General features: G+C 35.6%; 1 protein-coding gene across 1 annotated transcript; it reads right to left on the reverse strand.

Annotated features, from left to right (window-relative positions):
• Nucleotides 1-1,546: 1,546 nt before the first annotated feature.
• On the reverse strand, nt 1,547-7,737 carry LOC145776659 (uncharacterized). Its single transcript, XM_082587889.1, has 7 exons — nt 7,635-7,737; nt 6,503-6,619; nt 6,053-6,140; nt 5,394-5,589; nt 2,910-2,980; nt 2,332-2,444; nt 1,547-1,749 (listed from the first exon to the last, which is right to left on the reverse strand). The coding sequence occupies exons 1-7, from the start codon at nt 7,735-7,737 to the stop codon at nt 1,547-1,549; spliced, it is 891 nt and encodes a 296-aa protein (XP_082444015.1).
• Between the last annotated feature and the right edge of the window lie 12,189 nt (nt 7,738-19,926).

The following is a 19,926-nucleotide window of genomic DNA, read 5'->3' on the forward strand; positions in this document are numbered from 1 at the left end:
GTACCTCTTTTTAAAAATTAAACATTTCTAACAACATCTGACATACGGTAATGCACCAAATCGATAGCGCGTTAATTGACATTTTCCAGGTAGGGAACCGCCTCTTCTAGCTCTATAGACAACAAACTTGTTTCCGCATAAATTATACAATATCAAGGTTAAAAAACATCCACCGACACTTGTTTATGTTTCAACACGCTTGAAAATCCTTGATCGATACAAAGTTGAAACGTTCGACTACAAGCACACTTGAGATTGTCTATTTTTAAAAACAAGTAAACTTAAAAACTATTATTAGTTAAATTGCTCAAGTATCACGTTATAATGTCCACGAAACTCATCGTAGCCTATTTTCGATACTAGGCAGTGGGAAAACTAAAAAAAAGGGCTTAAATCCAGAACGAAACCAGTAAAATTATGCAAAAGTGAAGTGTCAAAAGCAGCATCTTGGCAGAGACATAAATCCTGTGTCCAGAACTATGTTGACAAGAATATGTGAATACACCTTCATTGGTTGCATTTCTTTTACATATAGAACCGTCTTCACAAATGTTGAATTGTTCGTCACATAAGTTCATACCTACAAAATAAACAGGTGAAATTGATACATACGGCTACTTTGTACAGAAGAACGTGATTAGGCTAAAGAATAATGTTGTCAAAACGATGGAATTGACAAAGTCATTTCATGAATCTTACACCATATTGAAGGTTTTCGCGATACGTTTGAACGAATTGCATTAAATTGGATCAGTGTTCAATAAATTAAATTTGCTAGAAATGCTACGAGCACTTGGTATCAGTGGAGCCAGCTGTCGTACTTTACGCTCCATTAGAATTACGTTTTTTCGATCAAAAGTATATTACTTAACACGAAATCGAAATTGTTTTTAATCCTTCTAAACTTTTTTTGGGTGTTTGATAGAAATAAAATAACAGTGATAACATACTTGAAAAATCTACCACCATACGATTAGTGCATTGATCAAAGCGAGAACAATAACGACCATTGATGGTGGCAGAGTATCTGGCTTGCACGTATACATCGTATATGTTTGGCGCAAATAAATTGGTTAGACCAGCTTGAAATGCGTAAGTAGAATTGTAGCAATCCGCATCCAAGGTTAGTTTGCCGTCTGTCGAAACGACCTTTTCCACTTCCTAAAAATGACATTTTTGTACAATGTCTTTTATGTCATTCATTTTTACGAAAACGTTAATGCGAGAAAATGACCTTAGGTTTTTAAATATTTTCTCGACTCCTTTAACTGTCTACAAGGCAAGCCAAATATAAGAAAGTGAATAAAATAGAATAATCTAGCTAAACGTGCATTGTACATGATTGCAACTCTACGTTTGCAAACATGATTTTTGCCTTTACAAAAATTGCAAGTAAAAAACAGGTTTTTGTGAAGCACAATTTGCAGAAGGCTTTTAAATCATTTCGTGTAAAATAAAACAATTACTTTCAAACCTTGGTGCTATTTTGCAAACTAATACACCATTCATAGATTAACTGAAAATATCTGAGAAAATTATTAGTAAATCAATATTTTCTTGCCTGTTTTACTGGCATTTGCTCTGATGAAAAAGCAGTGGTAGAAATAACTTGCAGACTAAAAAATAGGCTTTCGTCTTGAAATACTGGAGGTCTCCAAGTCAATGTGAGTTGTGTTTTGCCGCTGGTAAAGTTGTACTTTGCACTTGAAATTTTTAATGCAAGCGGAATGAAATGTGGGACGTTGTTTTCTAGAACGTAACATTGCAATTAAAAAATAGTAGTGTATCCTGCAGGTCACAGGATGTTTTTCGGCTGTCGATTGCAACAACAATTGACAGCGATATGTGTTTCGATATGTGTACACATGAGGTTGGCTTCTCTTTTTTACGCAAAGCTTAGAGCTCAAAGTCGATACCTATCAATGCCCACAGGCTAGGTTCATTAGTATTGCATCACTAATTCAAGCCACAAAGTCTCGATCAGTCAATTAAATAGTTACTGTTGTGGAAAGAAAACAATCAAACCAGCAAGTGCCAAAGGTATATGTAGAAAGGAGCACTCTTCTTGGTAGTCAGCCCAAGGCTGAGTGCTTAATGGTGCGATACTGATAAGCCAAGCCTCACGGGCGAAACATGTGTCTATCGCTCTCAATTCTTGCCACAAGCCGCTGCCAAAATTATATAGTTCATTAGGTAGTCTTATTGAAATGGAGGCTACACCGCGTCAGAGTACTCAGCATTGTGCTGATTGTCAAAGAGAATGCTCCTATCTACATAGGCTACAGGTCACAAGTTATAGGCAATCCACATTGCGTAATGCGCACAACTCACCGCAACAAAGCTGGATTGACTCTGCCAATGTGATTCCTTCACTTTCAGCCACCAGAGAATGGCAGTCAGCTGCTGTGCCTGATTTCGGGTCGTCACTCAAATCGATATATTGTCTAAAGACAAATATAAGTCTTTCAGTCGACTAAAATTAAATATATTTCATAATTTTAGATATACATTTTTGGAGCTACCTGTGCTGTCTTTCAATGAGTTCAGATTTTAGAGCAAAGAAAGTTCTTGTCTGCGCATAGTTAATTTCAAAAGTTGTTTACTCTATGCTGAAATGATAAATGTAAATTTGTCCCCACATTGAAAGAGTTTGTCGCGCTAAACGCGTTCTGGTTCTACTTTTAAGAGCAATCACTAAACAAAGGGACACACTAGTGGATTTCAGAAAGGAGAGGGCGAAATGGTGCTCACATGGCCCTTGTGTGTGTGTGACACACGCAATTAATTAATCCAAACATGCTTGATGTGTAGCATATTGCGCTGTTTGCTGTGGCACATACTACGAAGATCAAGAGTCGCGATTGTTAACTCTTCTCTAAATGCTGCAACATCTCTAGGGTCTCACTTACTTGAAGTATGGGTGAATGGAAATTTGATATGACGTATGGAATTCTGCCTCTATTGTATAACTTCTCACAGTCTGTAAAACAAAATTACTAAATAATAATTTTTAATTGATTGAGTTTCGCATTTAGCAGCATGATCGTTGGTTACTTCACAGTAGATTCTAACGATCTGTTTTAGCCTGATGCTGCGAGTTCGTTGTGGCAATATCGAATTGCACTAGCTTTTGAAACACGGTTCCCTAGTCATGTGCTATGACGAATAATTTTTTAGTTTGTTATCCACACCGGTAGACATGACTGTGATCGCAACGTGCCACTGTGCAACAACTTAATGTAGCCGAGCGATCTTTTAAGAATTTCAGTTAAAGTATATACTGCACTGAAATAAGAACAGTTTCTGTCCAAACGTTTTGTCAATACATACGTAATGAAATTGCGTTTGTGACGTCATGATTATTTTGTCTCAGACAGTTTTACTTTATTGGTACACGCGGTGTTTTGAGTTTTCGACTTGTTGTAATCTTGAATTTGTTAGCAGGTGTTAGGTCTTAGGTTCCAATGTTGAGTACAGAGTAGCCTACCTTTGATATTCTTTTATGTTTACGTATGTATTTATGTTCTGTATTTAAATATCTTACTTGTCAGTTGATTAAAACTAATACAAGCGAAATGTCTGGTTAATATAACAGCACAACATACATGTTTGAGGTGTGCTAAAATATTTTGTGACGCTTGAATTGTTGCAGTTTACAATGCAATTCCAAATAACTGATTTATCTTAGTTGCAGCTTGCTTGTTCAGTAGAATATTTGCCGACACAACGCATTTCTCAAGGCTATAACTACATAACATGGCTATAATTCGTGGGTGGAAAACTGGATGCCAGAAAATCTGCATGATGGTATAGTAGAGCTACGCCAGCGTTATAGAGAGATCTTCTTTGAGTCAATAAACGTAAGTTTGATGTTTTCTCGAGTCTCATGGAACTCTTGGATTAAAGAAATAATAAAGTCGGTTGTGCCCGATTGATGCGCTGATAAAGCCTTGAATAGTAAATAAAAAGAGCAAATTTGAGACTAAATCAGCTTTTGATATAAAAAAGAACATTGCCGATCACTATTGTCATAAAACTGCCGTTTACGTACATGACACATGGCAATTATTATCCACTTTCTTGAAAAACAAAATACCGCAAAGGTGAGATCTGCCTATTCATTTTGAAAATTAAATTATCTAAATTCTAGATAGACCCGAAACTTATCGCCTGGCGAATGTCAGATAGCCGATTGAAAATATAGTCGGACGCTTTTATGATCATTACACAGCCGCTACGGCCGAACCAAATCATATCTGGCAGGTTTATCTTGCAGTGGTAGTTGAAATCAACGCTAAGCTCATAACAGCACAACTTGTGTAGAGTGGTCGCCACCTCGGTGGTCTGAAGGTTGATACAAAGATTGGATTCCTTGTCTTCCCGTTTACTGAATTCAAATCTTCAGCCACCCGACATAAGCCTGTATACGATGACATTTTATACAGGCCTGATGACATCTTAGTTTAACCCAATCTTTCAGAAGATTTGGCTAATTTTTTTCTTAAAAATACCTGTAGCTTACGCACAACAAGCAATTTCTTCCCCAATTTGACAAGTGTAACCGTAAGAACATTTCAATGAAAATAAGTATTGTCAGGTATTTTCGACTTCCTGAAGACGAAGTTTAAAAAAGAAAGTGTAGTAGGCTAAACCGGTGGCCATTTCGGTTCCTTCTGCTTTTAAATTGCAATGCGACTGCCACGAGTTTAAAGCTGTTATTGCACCGCAATGAACTTGGATTTCTTGTTCTTACTTTTGCAAGTAGGCTATATGCATGATTCGAAAGAGTCTACAGTTTAGGCTATGTATGAAGAAAATGTTTTTACATTGCTTTTACAGGAACTATCAGCCGAGTTAAGCACTATTGTGAAAAACAACAAATCGAAATTTGTTACTAATTCAAGAATGGCTTTAGGCTCATAGTAGTTGAAAAAAAAGGGACAGAAATACCTTTAATACAGGAACATTGTTACACTTACACTCTCGTATTTTTTTCTTCTCAGTTTAACATTAATCCTTGAAACGATGTAGCCTACTGTAGAACCTAGCTTAATCATAAAATGCATCCCTTCTAATGTTTGTCACTCTGTTTCCAGCTACAAAAGTTACCACTTGTCCTTCATAATGAACCTTTCTTGCAAACCCCAGAGAACACTCTTTTTGCAAATAAACAACATCACATGATTTGGTTTTAAACCACTTAAATGATTTTTAAAACAAAAAAGAAGTAGAGCAGTGCAGAAGAGGTGTCTGTCATGGTCATTATAAAAAATACTCGATAAATGCTTCATATAGTGACATTCGTTTAGCCTATTGGTTCCTGAAGTGGCTTCATTTTGTCAAAGATGGTCTATTTTTTTTCATAAAAAATACTCTATTTGTAACCCACTTACGTTATCTACTGCAACCCAATTTCCTCCATTTTCAGTTACGTAGAATGGAGTTCCCAGACAAGTGACAGTACCAAGAATATCGCAAGCTGCAGCAGGACACAAGCAACTGGATTCAACTGGTTCTATTCCCACTGGACAAGAAGGCGCAGGGGCGTCGTTGGGGCAAGACGTTTGATTAAACCACAGTGATCCTGCACTGAAATAAAAAGCAGTATAAGCACCAAACAAATCTGGAAATAGTGTTAGTAATGCACTGTATAATTCCGGTGCTTATCCATGTTTCAATTCCATGTTATAGCGTATTAACGTTGGTAAGCCTAAAGAATTGTTCTTGTAAAAAATGTGAAGGATATGTATCATGAACATGCTAAACACTTTTTTACAGGAAAATTTACTGTAGTCTACCTCAAAAAATCTTGCAAACATAGCTAGTGTGCAGTAAATAAAATGTAATCACGTTTACTGTTACAATAGATTTTAAAGTAGGTTCATACAAGAAACAAATCCAAACATTTTACAGAAAAAAATGTTATAAAAGGGTTTATTCAGTAGCCTTAGAGTTTGAAGTTACTTCTGAGCGGAACAGTTGATCATATAATTTACAACCGTAGGCTACGTAAAATGACAATGATCACACGAAATTTCCTGACTCCTCTCACCTGGCAGCGCAAACATTTATAGGAGGAATGGGAGTATCGGGACCGTTCGTTTTGAATAAATTAACAAGAAATCCATCAAACAATATTCCTGCAATAATTTACAATAGATGCGTGAATAATTAAATAGTATTTCTTGATAGAAGGCATCAAATCGAACAGTACGCTATTTGATCTGTGATGGACTAAAAAGGTTATTACACACGATCTTGAAAACAATAGCAACACAATAAAACTGTAAATCACAATTGCATTTTTGTTTTAAATCTAAGAAAACCATAATGAAAAAATTAAAAGCTTTTGATTTCAGTAAAAAGTGTTTGTCATAGATTTCTTATCGCACCAAATGAAATGTCGAAGAAATTGAAGCAGCAATAAGGAGCAATATGAGAACAACTTTCTGCTCACTGCATTAAAAGTTGGTACAAATGTATCATGTCAGTACAGGTATACCTTGAGGGTTATTCACACTCCAGGAGGCAATCAACGAGAGTTGTGCTGAGTTCGTTTCAAGAATATTGGTTTCAAAATCGAAAGTGGTGTTTTCGATTTGGAGCGCCGAAAGGTTCCCTAAATATAAAAAGAATTCTTTTCTGAAGAGAAATAAAACAATTTTGGAGGTGACATTTTTTCACCTCATCCCCAATGATCTTCCGCTGCGTTTAAGCAATAAAACCTCTTTAGCATTTTATCCGATTAAATTTCTTGTGTCGTAAATGATTGCACTGAATTTATTTAGCTGATAAAGAAATGATGAATATAACCGAAAAGAAATGTTGTTTTTGTTGGTTAATTAAAATGAGGTAGAGTTGGAATGATAGGACATTGATCGATATTGATATTACTGCACATCGCTATAGAATCGCAAAAGCAATTTTTAAAACTGTATTTCAGTTTTAATTCCCGTTCACGGGATTAACTCACTTTGCTGCAAACCTACTTTGCCTAATTAGTTGACTTAGGTCAATCTATAAACCGTTACAAGAACGTTATGTTATATTGAATGACTACAACAAGACAATGCACCAAAGCGGTGTCAAGAACTGTGACAACCTATTCTCACGCTATGTCATGCACTTAAGTTTTGCCAAAATATGAAAGGTTATCAAAACTCAAATACCCCACACAGGCAGCTCATGCCACACTTCGCTACCTATCACTCGCAGAATCTAAAATCACCAATAGCATTTTAACTGCTCAATGTCACCAGACGTCAAAACTATCAACAATCTGATAAAAGAACCCGCAGAAGTCTAAGCGAAAATTCAAAACCAAATTCATCACCGCCAAACAAATATGACCCAAGTTATATTTTGGTGAGGAGAACATTTACACAAGGCTTAAAATATTACCAACTACAATAAGTTGTTGTATTTTAGCGCTTGATCTAGCCTAATACATCACAAAAGAGAACGTACTTTAAAAAAAGTGATGATATCTAAGTCAAATACAGTAGAACAGAATCTTTTGTGTTGAGAAGCTGCAAACTTGCCGCAATTATTTGCGCTCAACCGATAACTCCAGTCGCTTGCTTTTTAATAAAATCCTTCCCGTTCTAAAAGTCTGTATCTTTAGATCAGCTTACCTGAACCACATGGCCTTGGCCTTCTTTGCGCTGCAATCAAACTTAGATTTGATGCAGACCATAAAAATAGGACAGAAAATAATAACTTCATTGCATGTGACATTCTGCAATTTTTTTTGTTGCCTGATTTGATAATGTCTGAAATGTATTTTTTTGTTAAAATACAATGTTGTTAGCATAATTTTTCTTCATACATTGTGGTTGAAATTATTACAACTAACTAAACAACACGCCACGCTCAGTTCCAGCTCAAGCATGCTCACTTTGTGCTTTATTGATAAACAACTGATCAGAGTAGCTCCAACTATAGACTGTTGAATGTTGACAAAAAGCAGACTCTACATTTATTAAAGGCGATTGCTGCTTTGCAGTCTTCAGTAAACTGCAACTCTAATGCTCCAAGTCCTCAAGCTGAGTTTTCTCTACACTATCAACTTTTTTGATGTTTTTAAATAAGACAATAATAGCTATCATTGGTCCACAAATAGTTACCCTGTCTTAAACCCAATTGTTATCTGCTGCTTCTGTTGGGTGCAGAAAATAGAGGCTAATGACTGCAGTCTATGAAAAGGCTAAGCAACTAAGCTTTGTCTAAGCCGTAATAATTGAGAAAACTGGTCATTTCGTGCTGTTGCTGTCGCCAAAAATGCTAATCAGGGCCTGTGAGATGCTGATATCATGCATGCTTTCAAGCAGATTTTTCATCTATCCTGGTAAACAAACGTTAGTTTTCATTTAATCAACATTAACTGACAAAACAGCTTCTTTGTAAGTTCCTAAACAAATCACAATCCTATAAGTTGCTCAAGTAAAGATATGGCCATTCAGAATTTACACTTTTGACGAGAAACATACCTTATGCAGCCATAGGACGAATATTATGTGAACGGTGAAATTTAGTCATTCGAGACGATACTACGACACTTTACGGTTCGGCAGAACAGAAAGGTCATGTATATGAAACATCGCGTGAGTCTATTTTCTTTATTTAAAAGTTGGGTCAATTTGCCTAAACAATGAGTTCAATGTCATATCTGCTCAAACGCATTGTTTCAAACTTGCATTGTTGATATCACTAATTGCCCAGCAAGAACTTTCAACTATTTACGAGTCACGACACTTGCACCAACTTTTGTGTATTGGCTACATTTGAACATTATTTGCCGTCATTCCAATAAAATTCGTTTACTGAATTTGAGATCAATTCATTAAGTATCAGTATTTAGATTCTCATCGGCTTTTAAGAAACACATCCATTTTTGCACCAAGTAGCCACCACAAGATCTGCTTTATTAGCAAATGTGAAAACGAGACCTCTCACATAACTTGTAAATAAACATTTGTTTCCGCTGTTCTTGTTTCCTGTCCAACGTGCTTTTTGCTCAATCATAACTTTCTTGGCAATATTTTCATGATTCATTTTTGAAGAGATATTCCTGTCATGAAAAATACTTGCTTTAACTGTTACCTGTCCTTAGGCTAAAACAGAAAACAGTATTTAGTAAAGCTTTAATCACAACAGCATCGCACGCATATTCTGCGCAAGCGCCTACTCGGTCAATGAGTTTGACAGCGCTAACTTTCGCATTTGAAGTAATGTTGCGTGCCAAAGTTACGTTGTTTCAACTGAAACTTGCTGATTGGAGGAAATAGAGGTATATTTGTAGTAGGTTACCTGCTTTTTAAAGTACTCTACGGAAGAGATGAACGATTATCTTTTAATAGCATCAATTTCTTGATTTGTAGATCTCACTGAAGAAGTGAAAAGATCAAATTGCGATGACACATTTATCTGTGCATTGCAAGCAAACTAATCCTTTATTAAGCCACAAATCGGACCATAGAATGCTTCAAACGTTTTTTTTTTTAAATACTGCAGTAGTTTTAAATTTTGATAGTTTTCTTTTTCATAATCTCTACAGTCTTATCATGGATCCCGAGATGGCAAACTTCGTGACTTATTTTGCAAACTGTGAATACGTAAACAATTCATAAAACAGTTCGTCTTCTCGTCTAGAAACAATTTCGCTGCTACTCAATTTTGCAAAATTAGACATAATGGTAGGCTACATTTCTGTCATGAGTATTTCCACTGTTTCTGTTTTAAAGTGCTTGAAAAGCGGTTTGCTTGTCGGCAGACAGCATGAGCTCACCATCACGCAATTAAGAGAACACAGCGCCGGTCGCCTTTGGTCAAAAGCCATCCAACTACTGAGTTATAAGTTTTTTTGCTGTCGCAAAAGCGATTTTAAAGTTTTGATTGATGACGTATCATTCGCGAGACGTTTTTCGCGAATTCAGAACTGACTTCTGAATGCAAATGAAAAAGTGTCAATTTTTCTTTCGTCTAGCTCAAACTTTTAATGTTAGTCTATTAACAGCTTCTTTCTTGCATGCTAAAATGTCCAGTTGCGAACCTCTTCTACTGGCTTGCATTTGATTTCAATCCAAAATGATAAGAAATGCTTTACCGGGTTAAATCGTGACATAACGTACACGTATTTACGTAACATGGCTTAGTGTAAGACACAGCAGCGTCATTAAAAGCTACCAGTTACAACTTGCACAGATCTTTAGGTCTATACTTAGTATAAGCCTACCGTGAAGAAACAAACTTTGTTAGTAAGTTATTTGGAGTTTCATGACTAAGAAATTTCTGCGTAAAAACATTTTAATGCACTACCCGGTGATTTCAATACAGTTTACCAATGCGGAAATCTATTTAAAAAACTCACCAAAAGACAACAAGCTTTAAGTGTGAAAATGCAATACCAAACTGATAGGCTGGTACTGTGACCTAGCTGCCATACTGCTCTGACATGGTAATTTATAAAGAAACACACTGCTTCTGCAAAGATTCAACTTAACTCAGTAGCGTAGCTAGGAAGAGGGGGGGGGGGGGCGAACCGCCCCGGGCGGCACGTCTGGGGGCGGCACTTTCAGACTACGATTTTTGATTTTGAATATAATCTGATAAAAAAACGCATTTCATTTTCACATGCCTTTTCTTGAAGGGGCGGAAAAATCTGAATCCGCCCCGGGCGGCACATTCCCTAGCATTCCCTAGCTACGCCACTGACTTAACTTAACCTATTCTAAGATTTGAAAGTGAAACCCGTAGTTTAGAACTAATAAAAATAAATTAATTTATAACTTGTGATTGCACTCCTGCACTTGTGTTGTAGTCTATTAGTACTCTGGAACTAACTTGTAGGCCAAACCAAAATTTCACTCCTGATTTTACTTGAAAAGTTCTAAGCTAAAATCTTTAATGTTTTAAAACGTAATAATTTTGAAATAGAGTTTAAAGGAAATTTTGTTTTTATTTTGTTATAGCCAGACTTAGAGCCGAATACGTCAAACATATCGTGCCTACTGCGCTATTTTTGGCACATTTTAGTCAAAAAAACTACTAAATTACTCTAAGTTACGTTATACCTCACTTGATTCAAACAAGGCTAAATATAAGAAAAACGTTAAATTACTTTTGGCAAGTTGGCTAAATTCTCACAACATTAGAATTTTGTGCAAGAAATGTTGCCTTTGTGAATTTTTGCTGACACAAGTGAATTTTGGGCTTCAACCAAAAAAGTTAGTTGCTCAAACCATCAAATACTCATTTTAAATCGTCGCCAAAAGTTTTACAGTATCTGCTTGTGCGAAAGATTGATTAATTGAAAAAAAATGAATAAATTTTATTTTGAATAACGTCGTTAAATTTCAAATTGATTTGCTCATGCCTATATTTGCTCAACCATGTTCACACGAGTCGTTGAATTGTATTGGAAGCTCTTTTATGCGGAAAACTTTGAAGTAATCCTGAAATATTTTACTAAATGCATAAAACAAAATGCCGAGGTCGGGGAATAAAAGTATATTTTTGCCTTACTTGCACCATCACGTTTTTCCGTAATCTTTTGTACAAAATCAATTTTCTCGTATAGCCTATCTAGGCTATTGCTCGGTTGGTGAAAATTTAGATTACATGAACGGAGCAAATCAAGAATCCAGCTTTCATCACACTCACAAGCATGTATTCAAAAAAGTAATACTGTGCAAAAGACACAACCGTGTGCATGCTATAAGTGTCAATCTTGTAAATGTCGAACGATCGTACTGAAAACTTAGTTAAACTTGCTATTAATGGTAATGAAATTTAAACTGTTTGTCTGTTGTAATATTCTTTTAGCCTCTTTGAAGGATGTTGTTGATGACAACAAGGGGTCAGGCGAATATATTTTTTGCATGTGTTTTTAATTTGTTTGAGTGTATTTCTGGAGAACAATATATCATTTTTGTTTTGCATCAAGTCATTTCAAATGGACTCGTAAAAGTTTTTTATTTTGCTGGATTATTTTCAACGCACCATCAAAAAGAAGTTTTGATATTCAGTCATGTACTTGCTTTCCATACTTTAGAATGGAAATTTATGCATTTCCAACGTTTAAGCAAAAATCCACTTGGCAACGTTTAACAACTCAGCACTTTGAAGTAGACGAGAAGACGAGAGTAACTCCTTATTTGCAAATATTTTGTACATTTGAAATCAATGCAACTAAATTATTTTTGCCATAATCACATTTAATGTCCTGTAATCTTAAAAACAGTTTGCACAAGTAATAAACTGTTCAGCAAAGAATATGTTTATGTTCGCTAGATGGAGCGAGTAAACTACGTAGGTAAAGGTGGTTCCGTACTTGATTCCAAGTGTCGGGGATGAGAAGATAAGGTTCTCATTGCACTGCCTAGACAGCAAATCAACCCTTTTTTAACTTTTAAATATATTTCCGCATTGGTAAACTGTATTGAAACCACCGGGTAGTGCATTAAAATGTTTTTACACAGAAAATTCTTAGTCATGAAACTCCCAATACTAACAAAGCTTCTTTCTTCACGGTAGGCTTATACCAAGCATAGACCTAATAAAGATCTGTGCAAATTGTAACTGGTAGCTTTTAATGACGCTGCTGTGTCTCACACTAAACCATGTTACGTAAATACGTGTACGTTATGTCACGATTTAACCCGGTAAAGCATTTCGTATCATTTTGGATTGGAATCAAATGTAAACCAGTAGAGTAGTGGTTCCCAAACTTTTTGCAGTCACAGACTCCTTTAGACAAATTATTAATTCTGCAGACCCCTACCAAAATTTTGCCTGAAACTCAATTAACATACTATTGACCAGGGGTGGGCAAACTTTTTGTACTTAGGGCCACATTTGAAAAAATGTTGCAGCCGGGGGGCCGCACACTCTCATTACAAAGTAGGAAAATTTACCCGGTGTGTAAATAAACACATATTCATATTAAACACAATTTTTTTATTTCACAACTCAGTTACGTTTAAAGCTTTGCAATCATCATCACAAAAGTTAATGAGACTTGTGCAACTGTTCACAGTTTTTCACAATCTTCTGGTTTGGTTGTGTCTTTTTTAATTGTACTCCTTGAAAACAGCCACGGACTCACGGCACAACAAGCAAACCAATTTCGATAAAATAGAATTTAACAGTCCATTCCTTATTGAAAACACGACTTTCGTTTTCAATCTTTCGCTTCTCAGCACTCATTATTTTAACAGAGTAAAAATATAAATCTTTTATTTTTTAACAAAAATCCTGTCGAAGTAGAAAACATTAAACTGTGCGTCTCAAATAACAATGAAAAGCTATTTGGAGGAAAGTGCTATACTGGTAGGCCTACGGTAGCCGCTACCGTATTTGTATTTTATGATCAAACAATTGAATCAAACAATGCGTGAGAGCATTTTGCAATACATGCGCGACTGGCGTGAATGCGTTTACGCACTGAAAGTGAAGAGAAAAACACACTCGTAAAGGGAATAATATTTTGTCATGTAACCTGTTTAATTAAAACAATAAGTGATTAGTAGTAGTTTCTGCAAGTGCCGGCGGGCCGCATAAAATGGTCTCGCGGGCCGCATGCGGCCCGCGGGCCGTAGTTCGCCCACCCCTGCTATTGACTATTGTAATAATTATGCTACTCAACTACCGTACTGTGTCATATTGCATTACCGTACCGCTATGACTCCTGCGGCAAATATCAGGACAGTTGCTCAAATAAGAAAATGAATAAATAGTTCAAGAAATGACAGCAGTATTTGAATATCAAGGTGACCCAAAGTGCCATGCCGAAACTTTTTCAACGTAAGGAAATTTAATGAGAGAAATGAAAGTAAAAAGATCGCTTTTCGTTTTTCCCCCCAAATTTCATCAAGGTAATCAGGGACCCCCAATTGCTTTCTCACAGACCTCCAAGGGGTCCGCAGACCCCAGGTTGAGAACCACTGCAGTAGAGGGTCGCAACTGGACATTTTAGCATGCAAGAAAGAAGCTGTTAATAGACTAACACTTTAAGTTCTCGATGTTTGTCAAGATGTAACACTGCACAGAGCAGTTAAAACACACTCTAATTTTATGCTCTATTATGTGGACAAAAAATAGTAGATCTACATTCGTTGATGCACGGCCACCTGGAGATGCGCCCTGATTTGTCACATTTTGCAGATTTTGATTACAGCTACTGCTAGTGTTTGACTGACATTTTCTGAGATTTTTTACTTTTTGTTGTTTCCTTATGATATAAGGCAAGCGCTTTTGTTGCCTTGTGGAAGCAATAGCAAATGAGAAGAAGTAAATTGAAAAACACTAATCAGACTGTTATTGAAAAATTACCAGTCTGACTAAAATCTTCGAAATCAAATTTTCTTTGTTTTTCAACATGTTAGGATGTTAAAACTTATTGTGTCATCTGAGGAAAACAGTAAAGAAAGCGTACAAATATAATTTTTAGAAAAACGTTAATTTTTAGAAAAAATTATTTAAACATTTGCCCAAAGTTAGCAAAATCTGAAAGTTTCTGCAAAAAGTAACAAATCAGGCCGTATCTTTAAGTAGCCATGGTTGATGCTATTGTTTATTTTTCAGCGTCATATTATCAGCAAAAGGATGATGCAACTCTCAAATAGTTAGGCTGGAAAGCCAACGTATCTCCCAAATAAGACGAAATCTACAGACTATCGTGAGTTGAATAAAATAACATTGCGCTTTGTTTAATTTAACGTCCGGTTTAAGTATCAAGCTAATGTATAAATTACGTTTGGGGCTTTTTGGTCACATCAAAGGAATTAGTAACTTGTTTTTGTAATACTGTAGTTCACTTCTCGATTGCAACTCTTACAAAATATTTCTGCTGTTACGTAAATTGCTTCTTTTAAGTTTATTTTTGAACAAAGTTATTGCAAATAAACACATTGTTGTGTATTTATAAGAAATCTTTGGAAGCAAGCTACTAACATAGGATACAAAAAGTTTCATCTCATTCTACCATTGGGCAATTCTTTCTCAGGTTTGCGTCTTCTCTAACTCATAAATTTAGAATTGTTCTAGTCTACTGAATATTTGTTATGGCAAAAGCTATTTCACATTGAAAAGTGTGCATTGATTTGTGATTATCGATTCTAAGATTATTCTGCACTCTCATACTGATATAATCACTTTTTTAATCCACTTGTGTTTTCAAATCATACACAAATTATCTATTAATTATTGTCGAGCTATTGATACTCCATGTTTTACCCAACGCAGTTGTACCATGCAATACGATTAATGATGTCCTACATTTGCATTTAGTAAATAAACATTTGGAGCAGGTCGACTTCTGTTGGCCAAGAAAGGCTAAATCATTTCCGTTCATTTATAGTCCACAAGTAAATGCTAATGGACAAAAGAACAGGGCACACGAGGCTTGTACGGAAGACTAACCCGATATTATTTTATAATAATAGTACTAAACATGGCCTTAGGCGAAAAAGATGTTGATCAAATGAAAATGGTAGCTCAATGTAAAGTGTTTTAAGTGGAATCATGTAATTTGACAGAACGCATCAAATCTGGTTAGTAAATAGCCTTCACTCGAGTTATGTTTTGTAGTCAAATTTGATTTCAATTTGCAGCTTGTTTGAAGTGCAGGTAGCATCAGTAGCCTAGTTTGTCTATGCATTAAAATACACCAACACAACAGCAAGTTTAAAGGCTTGTTTGCAGATCTTTTTGGAAAATCTTTGAGGATTGTATGGTGCTGAGTAGATTTTAAATAAGTTGCTTTATATGTAGCAAATGTACATCAAGAAAGTGAGATTAAAAGTCATCCTCAATTTTTATGAAACAACTAGCGGTAAAAACTGCATTTATCGACTTGATAAGTTTTACAGCCAGAGTGTTGGTTGCAATTGTGACTATTATTGATGTAGTTTTTATATTGAAGTGATCGAGTCAATCCATATTCATGTACACCTGCTTGATATTTGAGCTGATCTAATAAACTAATAAAGGCGCACTTATAATCATATTTCTAAGCATTTTTTGTCAAAACAAACAGAAACGGAAGCATGATTTTAAACGACCGGAGAAGAACATTTGTTATCAAAAGGTCAATTTTAAGCAATTTAAGCAGTTGACATACAACTGGTTAAGTTTAGGTTACTTTGTTTATCAGGGCTGGACAATGACTTGACAAAATTATTAACGTTGCTTTGTCCGACAAAATTAGCCAGTGCTGGTGTACTCCAGCACGTTCCTGTCATTACCGCACTTCAAACATCATAAAAATATTTTAAAATGTTTATTTGTTTGTCATTTTTAAGCCAACACACCAGTTCTTTTTATATCAATTCAACGTCCACAAACATTAAATTGATGTAAAATACCATTGATTAGTTGGCTGGCTTATGTTTCGATGAGATGAATCCAAAAGCAATAGAACTTTTGCCTTATCGTTCGAAATTTTCGACATCAGTGAGCTGCACAAAAACATTTGAAAATTCTCAACAGAAATTGTCGGAAACAAAACTGCATATCGAAAAATGTCTATTTTTTGTTTGAAAAGATGATAAATACTGTAAAACCAAAAAATTTAAGACAAAATTAAATGCATCCCTTTGAGTTGACATACCATAGATTCTCATATCGAGGCGGAATATTCTACAATATAATGCAATAGCAACCTAACCATAAAAATTTACAAAGCAAGAAATATTGTTTGCTGCAGTTTTTTCGGTCCATCAAATTGCAGGAGCTTTAATCGTGGAAATTGCTTTTCAATCATCAAACAAACCTGAAAAAACAATATTTCTACAGTAGACTATTATTTGTCACCTCCAATATTTTTGTTGCTAGACAACGTCACAAAATTGTCTATATATTTTTCCATCCGAGTGGTGCAAACGGCTGCATAATATTTGAAAAAACATCGCTTTAATCCTAAAGAGAGCAGCTTGCTAGGTCTGGAAAAAACACTCCAAAAGTTTAACCAACAAGCACAAGCCGAGATACGACAACAAACGATATTTGTTCTGAGCGTATTGCAATAACACTTTTATACTTTATTGTCTCATCTTAAATACAAATATGAGATTAACAACAGATAAGCTACTGTAACGTCTTGATCTCTCAAGATATCATTTCTTATAATACTGACTATTAGTACACGTACAGTGGATGGTGCAATTATTGTTTAATCTGTTGCAGCTACCATTGCCAGCGTTATGATTACACAACTGCATAAATAGCAGTACAGAAAGCGAAAGCAGGCTATTTGAAATATGACCCAGCAAGTGCAAGTTCTAAACTTGAATCTTGCTTCAACGGTAGGGCTACCATATGTCCTCTTTTAGGAGGATTTGTCCTCTTTTTTCATAAAAAATGAATTGTCCTCCGAGGACACTTAAAAATGCTCAAATGTCCTCTTTTTTGCATTGCTATCATTTTCAACAAGGTTTTATTTTTATGTGACCTTGGCGAAAGCTAAATAAGGCTAAGCAACGATACCAAAAAGGAAAAGTATGTTTTCTGTGAGCTGTGGCAGAAGTAGGCTATTCTTGTCCTTTGAGGACCGCTGGGACAATTATGTGTCCCATGAAATTACAGTAGGCCGATTACCCCCCAGTTAACTATAAAAATTTGCCCTTGCTGATACCCTAACGTAGTATTGGATATCTATGCTTAATTTTAGGATAGACATTCTTTTTTCATTTTTTTTTTGCGTAGATGTTGTTTATATGACATTTGAAGTGTAAACAAACAAATTCTAGATAAATATTTTTTTGGGGAAAATTAATGGTCCTCAAAGGGTTGAAAAGGGTTTATTGACTTTGAGGTTGACAATACATTGCTTGCTGTGGATAGGCCTATGGTAGATAGGCTACATTTATTTATGTGGCAAACGAAGGAAGTGTTACACGATGACCTTGTCAGATGTATTTCTATTGTTCGACTCTTGTGTTGCCTATTTGGATGAATAGACCACTAATTTCATTTTTCGAGTTCACATCCTTTGATTGGATGCTTATTGCTTATATGCTGTCTTACACCAAAGAATAGGATAACGCTTTTCAGCGGTGTGTGGAAGTATCTGTCAGAGAAAAATGTTGGCATTGATGATGTTAGATTGTTCGATCTATACCAAAACTATAGTGCAAAGGCGTCTTAAACCTGATAGTTAGATTGCATTAGCTTCGTTTAAATGATGGCACATTAGAAAATGGACAGAATAGTTCAAATATTGCACCACTACTGTTATAGATTTTTTTAAATGAATTGTTAAAAATCGAGCAATTCTTCATCTACAATAAATTATCGCTCAAAATGTAAAACGAATGTTTTCCGTGCAGAAAATCAAATGAACAGCAAAATGTTCATTGACTGAATCTGACAAATAAATATGTTCTGTTTTTTATTTGTCACTTTTGCTACATAGGCCTATAATCCTCTAAGAAGATGTAAAAAAATGTTTAAACGTAAAAATCCACTGACATTTTACTTGTTTACTAAACATGTCCTCTTTTTGGGTGATGAAAATATGGTAGGCCTGTAACATTCCTGGGGTGGCTGACAAGTGACAACGACACTAGATTGTTGAGATCAGGAAGTACATCTTGTATAACGCCACGTGTTGAAGCGATCAAGGCGGATTCAGAAACGTCACGTCATTCCATCAGAAGTGTGTTGGTTGAAAAAGGAAAAAGATTACCACACCAGTCTGTTTTATAGGCGAAATCAGTCACCCTTGGCGAGTGCTGCCAGACGCAATGCTAAAAATATTAAAACTTGAAAGTAGGCTAAACAGTATAGAATTATGAGAACGTTGGACTGCACCACAGAATACCGGCTGGTGACGAATATAAGACAGCAGTCGGTAGAGGCCTATTCAACGGCAATATTGAGAGAGATTTAGTATTGAAGCTAATTATCATACTTGCTACATAATGTTCCAATCATAATGTTCCATATCGCGCTGAATATGAAACAATCTACTTTTTGAAACGTGCGCTGAACATGAGTTGGTACTGACATTTTGGGCTCTTTATTTTTTGATTACATTGACCAAGCGTTCCAACTATTTTGCTCCTAAGCGCATATCAATTTCTAGATTTCTAAGAATAGATTTTTATTTGCGTCATAAGTAGGCTAGTGTTTTAGTTAGTGAAATAAGCTTATTACTTTGACGAAAATGCTGTTTATTGGATGGTTTAGCATCGGGCTACCTTTGGTTGACATACCAAAGAGAAATATGGTTTATTGCGATGAAAGCTAACAATATAGGCGTTTTAAGTTTAACTGTAGAAAAGTGATGAGAAAGTTTTAAAGCAACAAATATGTCACGTTTTTACATCAGTATGAAATGACGTATGGCGGCGTAAAGACATTTCTGAGAAAGGCAGTCGGATGAATGAGAGCAGTGTAAGTAAAAATCATGCATTGACAAGAATGCCTTAATTTTACATCGCAAGCTGTATTCCACTGAAACCAATGTTATCAAACCATAATACAGAGTAGTGAGATAAAGTGTGGTTAACCATGCGCAATAACAAACGCATAGCCTATTCTGCAATCTTACTGGTAGGCCTAAAACTATCTGTATGACCATTTAGATGTACCTCCATTAGGTCTATGTGTTCTTTCACAAAAAACAGCAGTTTGTTGATATGCAGTTTTAGTTTTCCAAAACGAATCTTACAAACTATTAAAAACAATTGTAGATTTCAGTTAGATATCGTTTGCAAATAGATGTCACAGAAGAGTTTTGATATGGAAAAGTTTGTAGCAGGTGATATGGAGCAGTACAAGGTTAGTAAATGGTCAATGGGAGCAGAACATGTATGAGTTACATGATAGTTAAATACAATAGAAATTAAACTTGCTTAACTTTTGCAATATCACGAAATAGGCCTACTAACCGTGAACACTAACTTGCCAAAATTGAGGCAGAAA

The sequence above is a fragment of the Aplidium turbinatum genome, chromosome 9, assembly GCF_918807975.1.
Source record: "Aplidium turbinatum chromosome 9, kaAplTurb1.1, whole genome shotgun sequence".
NCBI lineage: Eukaryota > Metazoa > Chordata > Ascidiacea > Aplousobranchia > Polyclinidae > Aplidium > Aplidium turbinatum.

Coding starts and splice junctions, on each gene's coding strand:
- LOC145776659 (XM_082587889.1), bottom strand. CDS start 7,737: ATGTCACATGCAATGAAGTTATTATTTTCTGTCCTATTTTTATGGTCT. Junction 6,620..7,634: donor GCCAAGGCCATGTGGTTCAG/GTAAGCTGATCT, acceptor TTTTATATTTAG/GGAACCTTTCGGCGCTCCAA. Junction 2,981..5,393: donor ATTGGGTTGCAGTAGATAAC/GTAAGTGGGTTA, acceptor TTTGTTTTACAG/ACTGTGAGAAGTTATACAAT.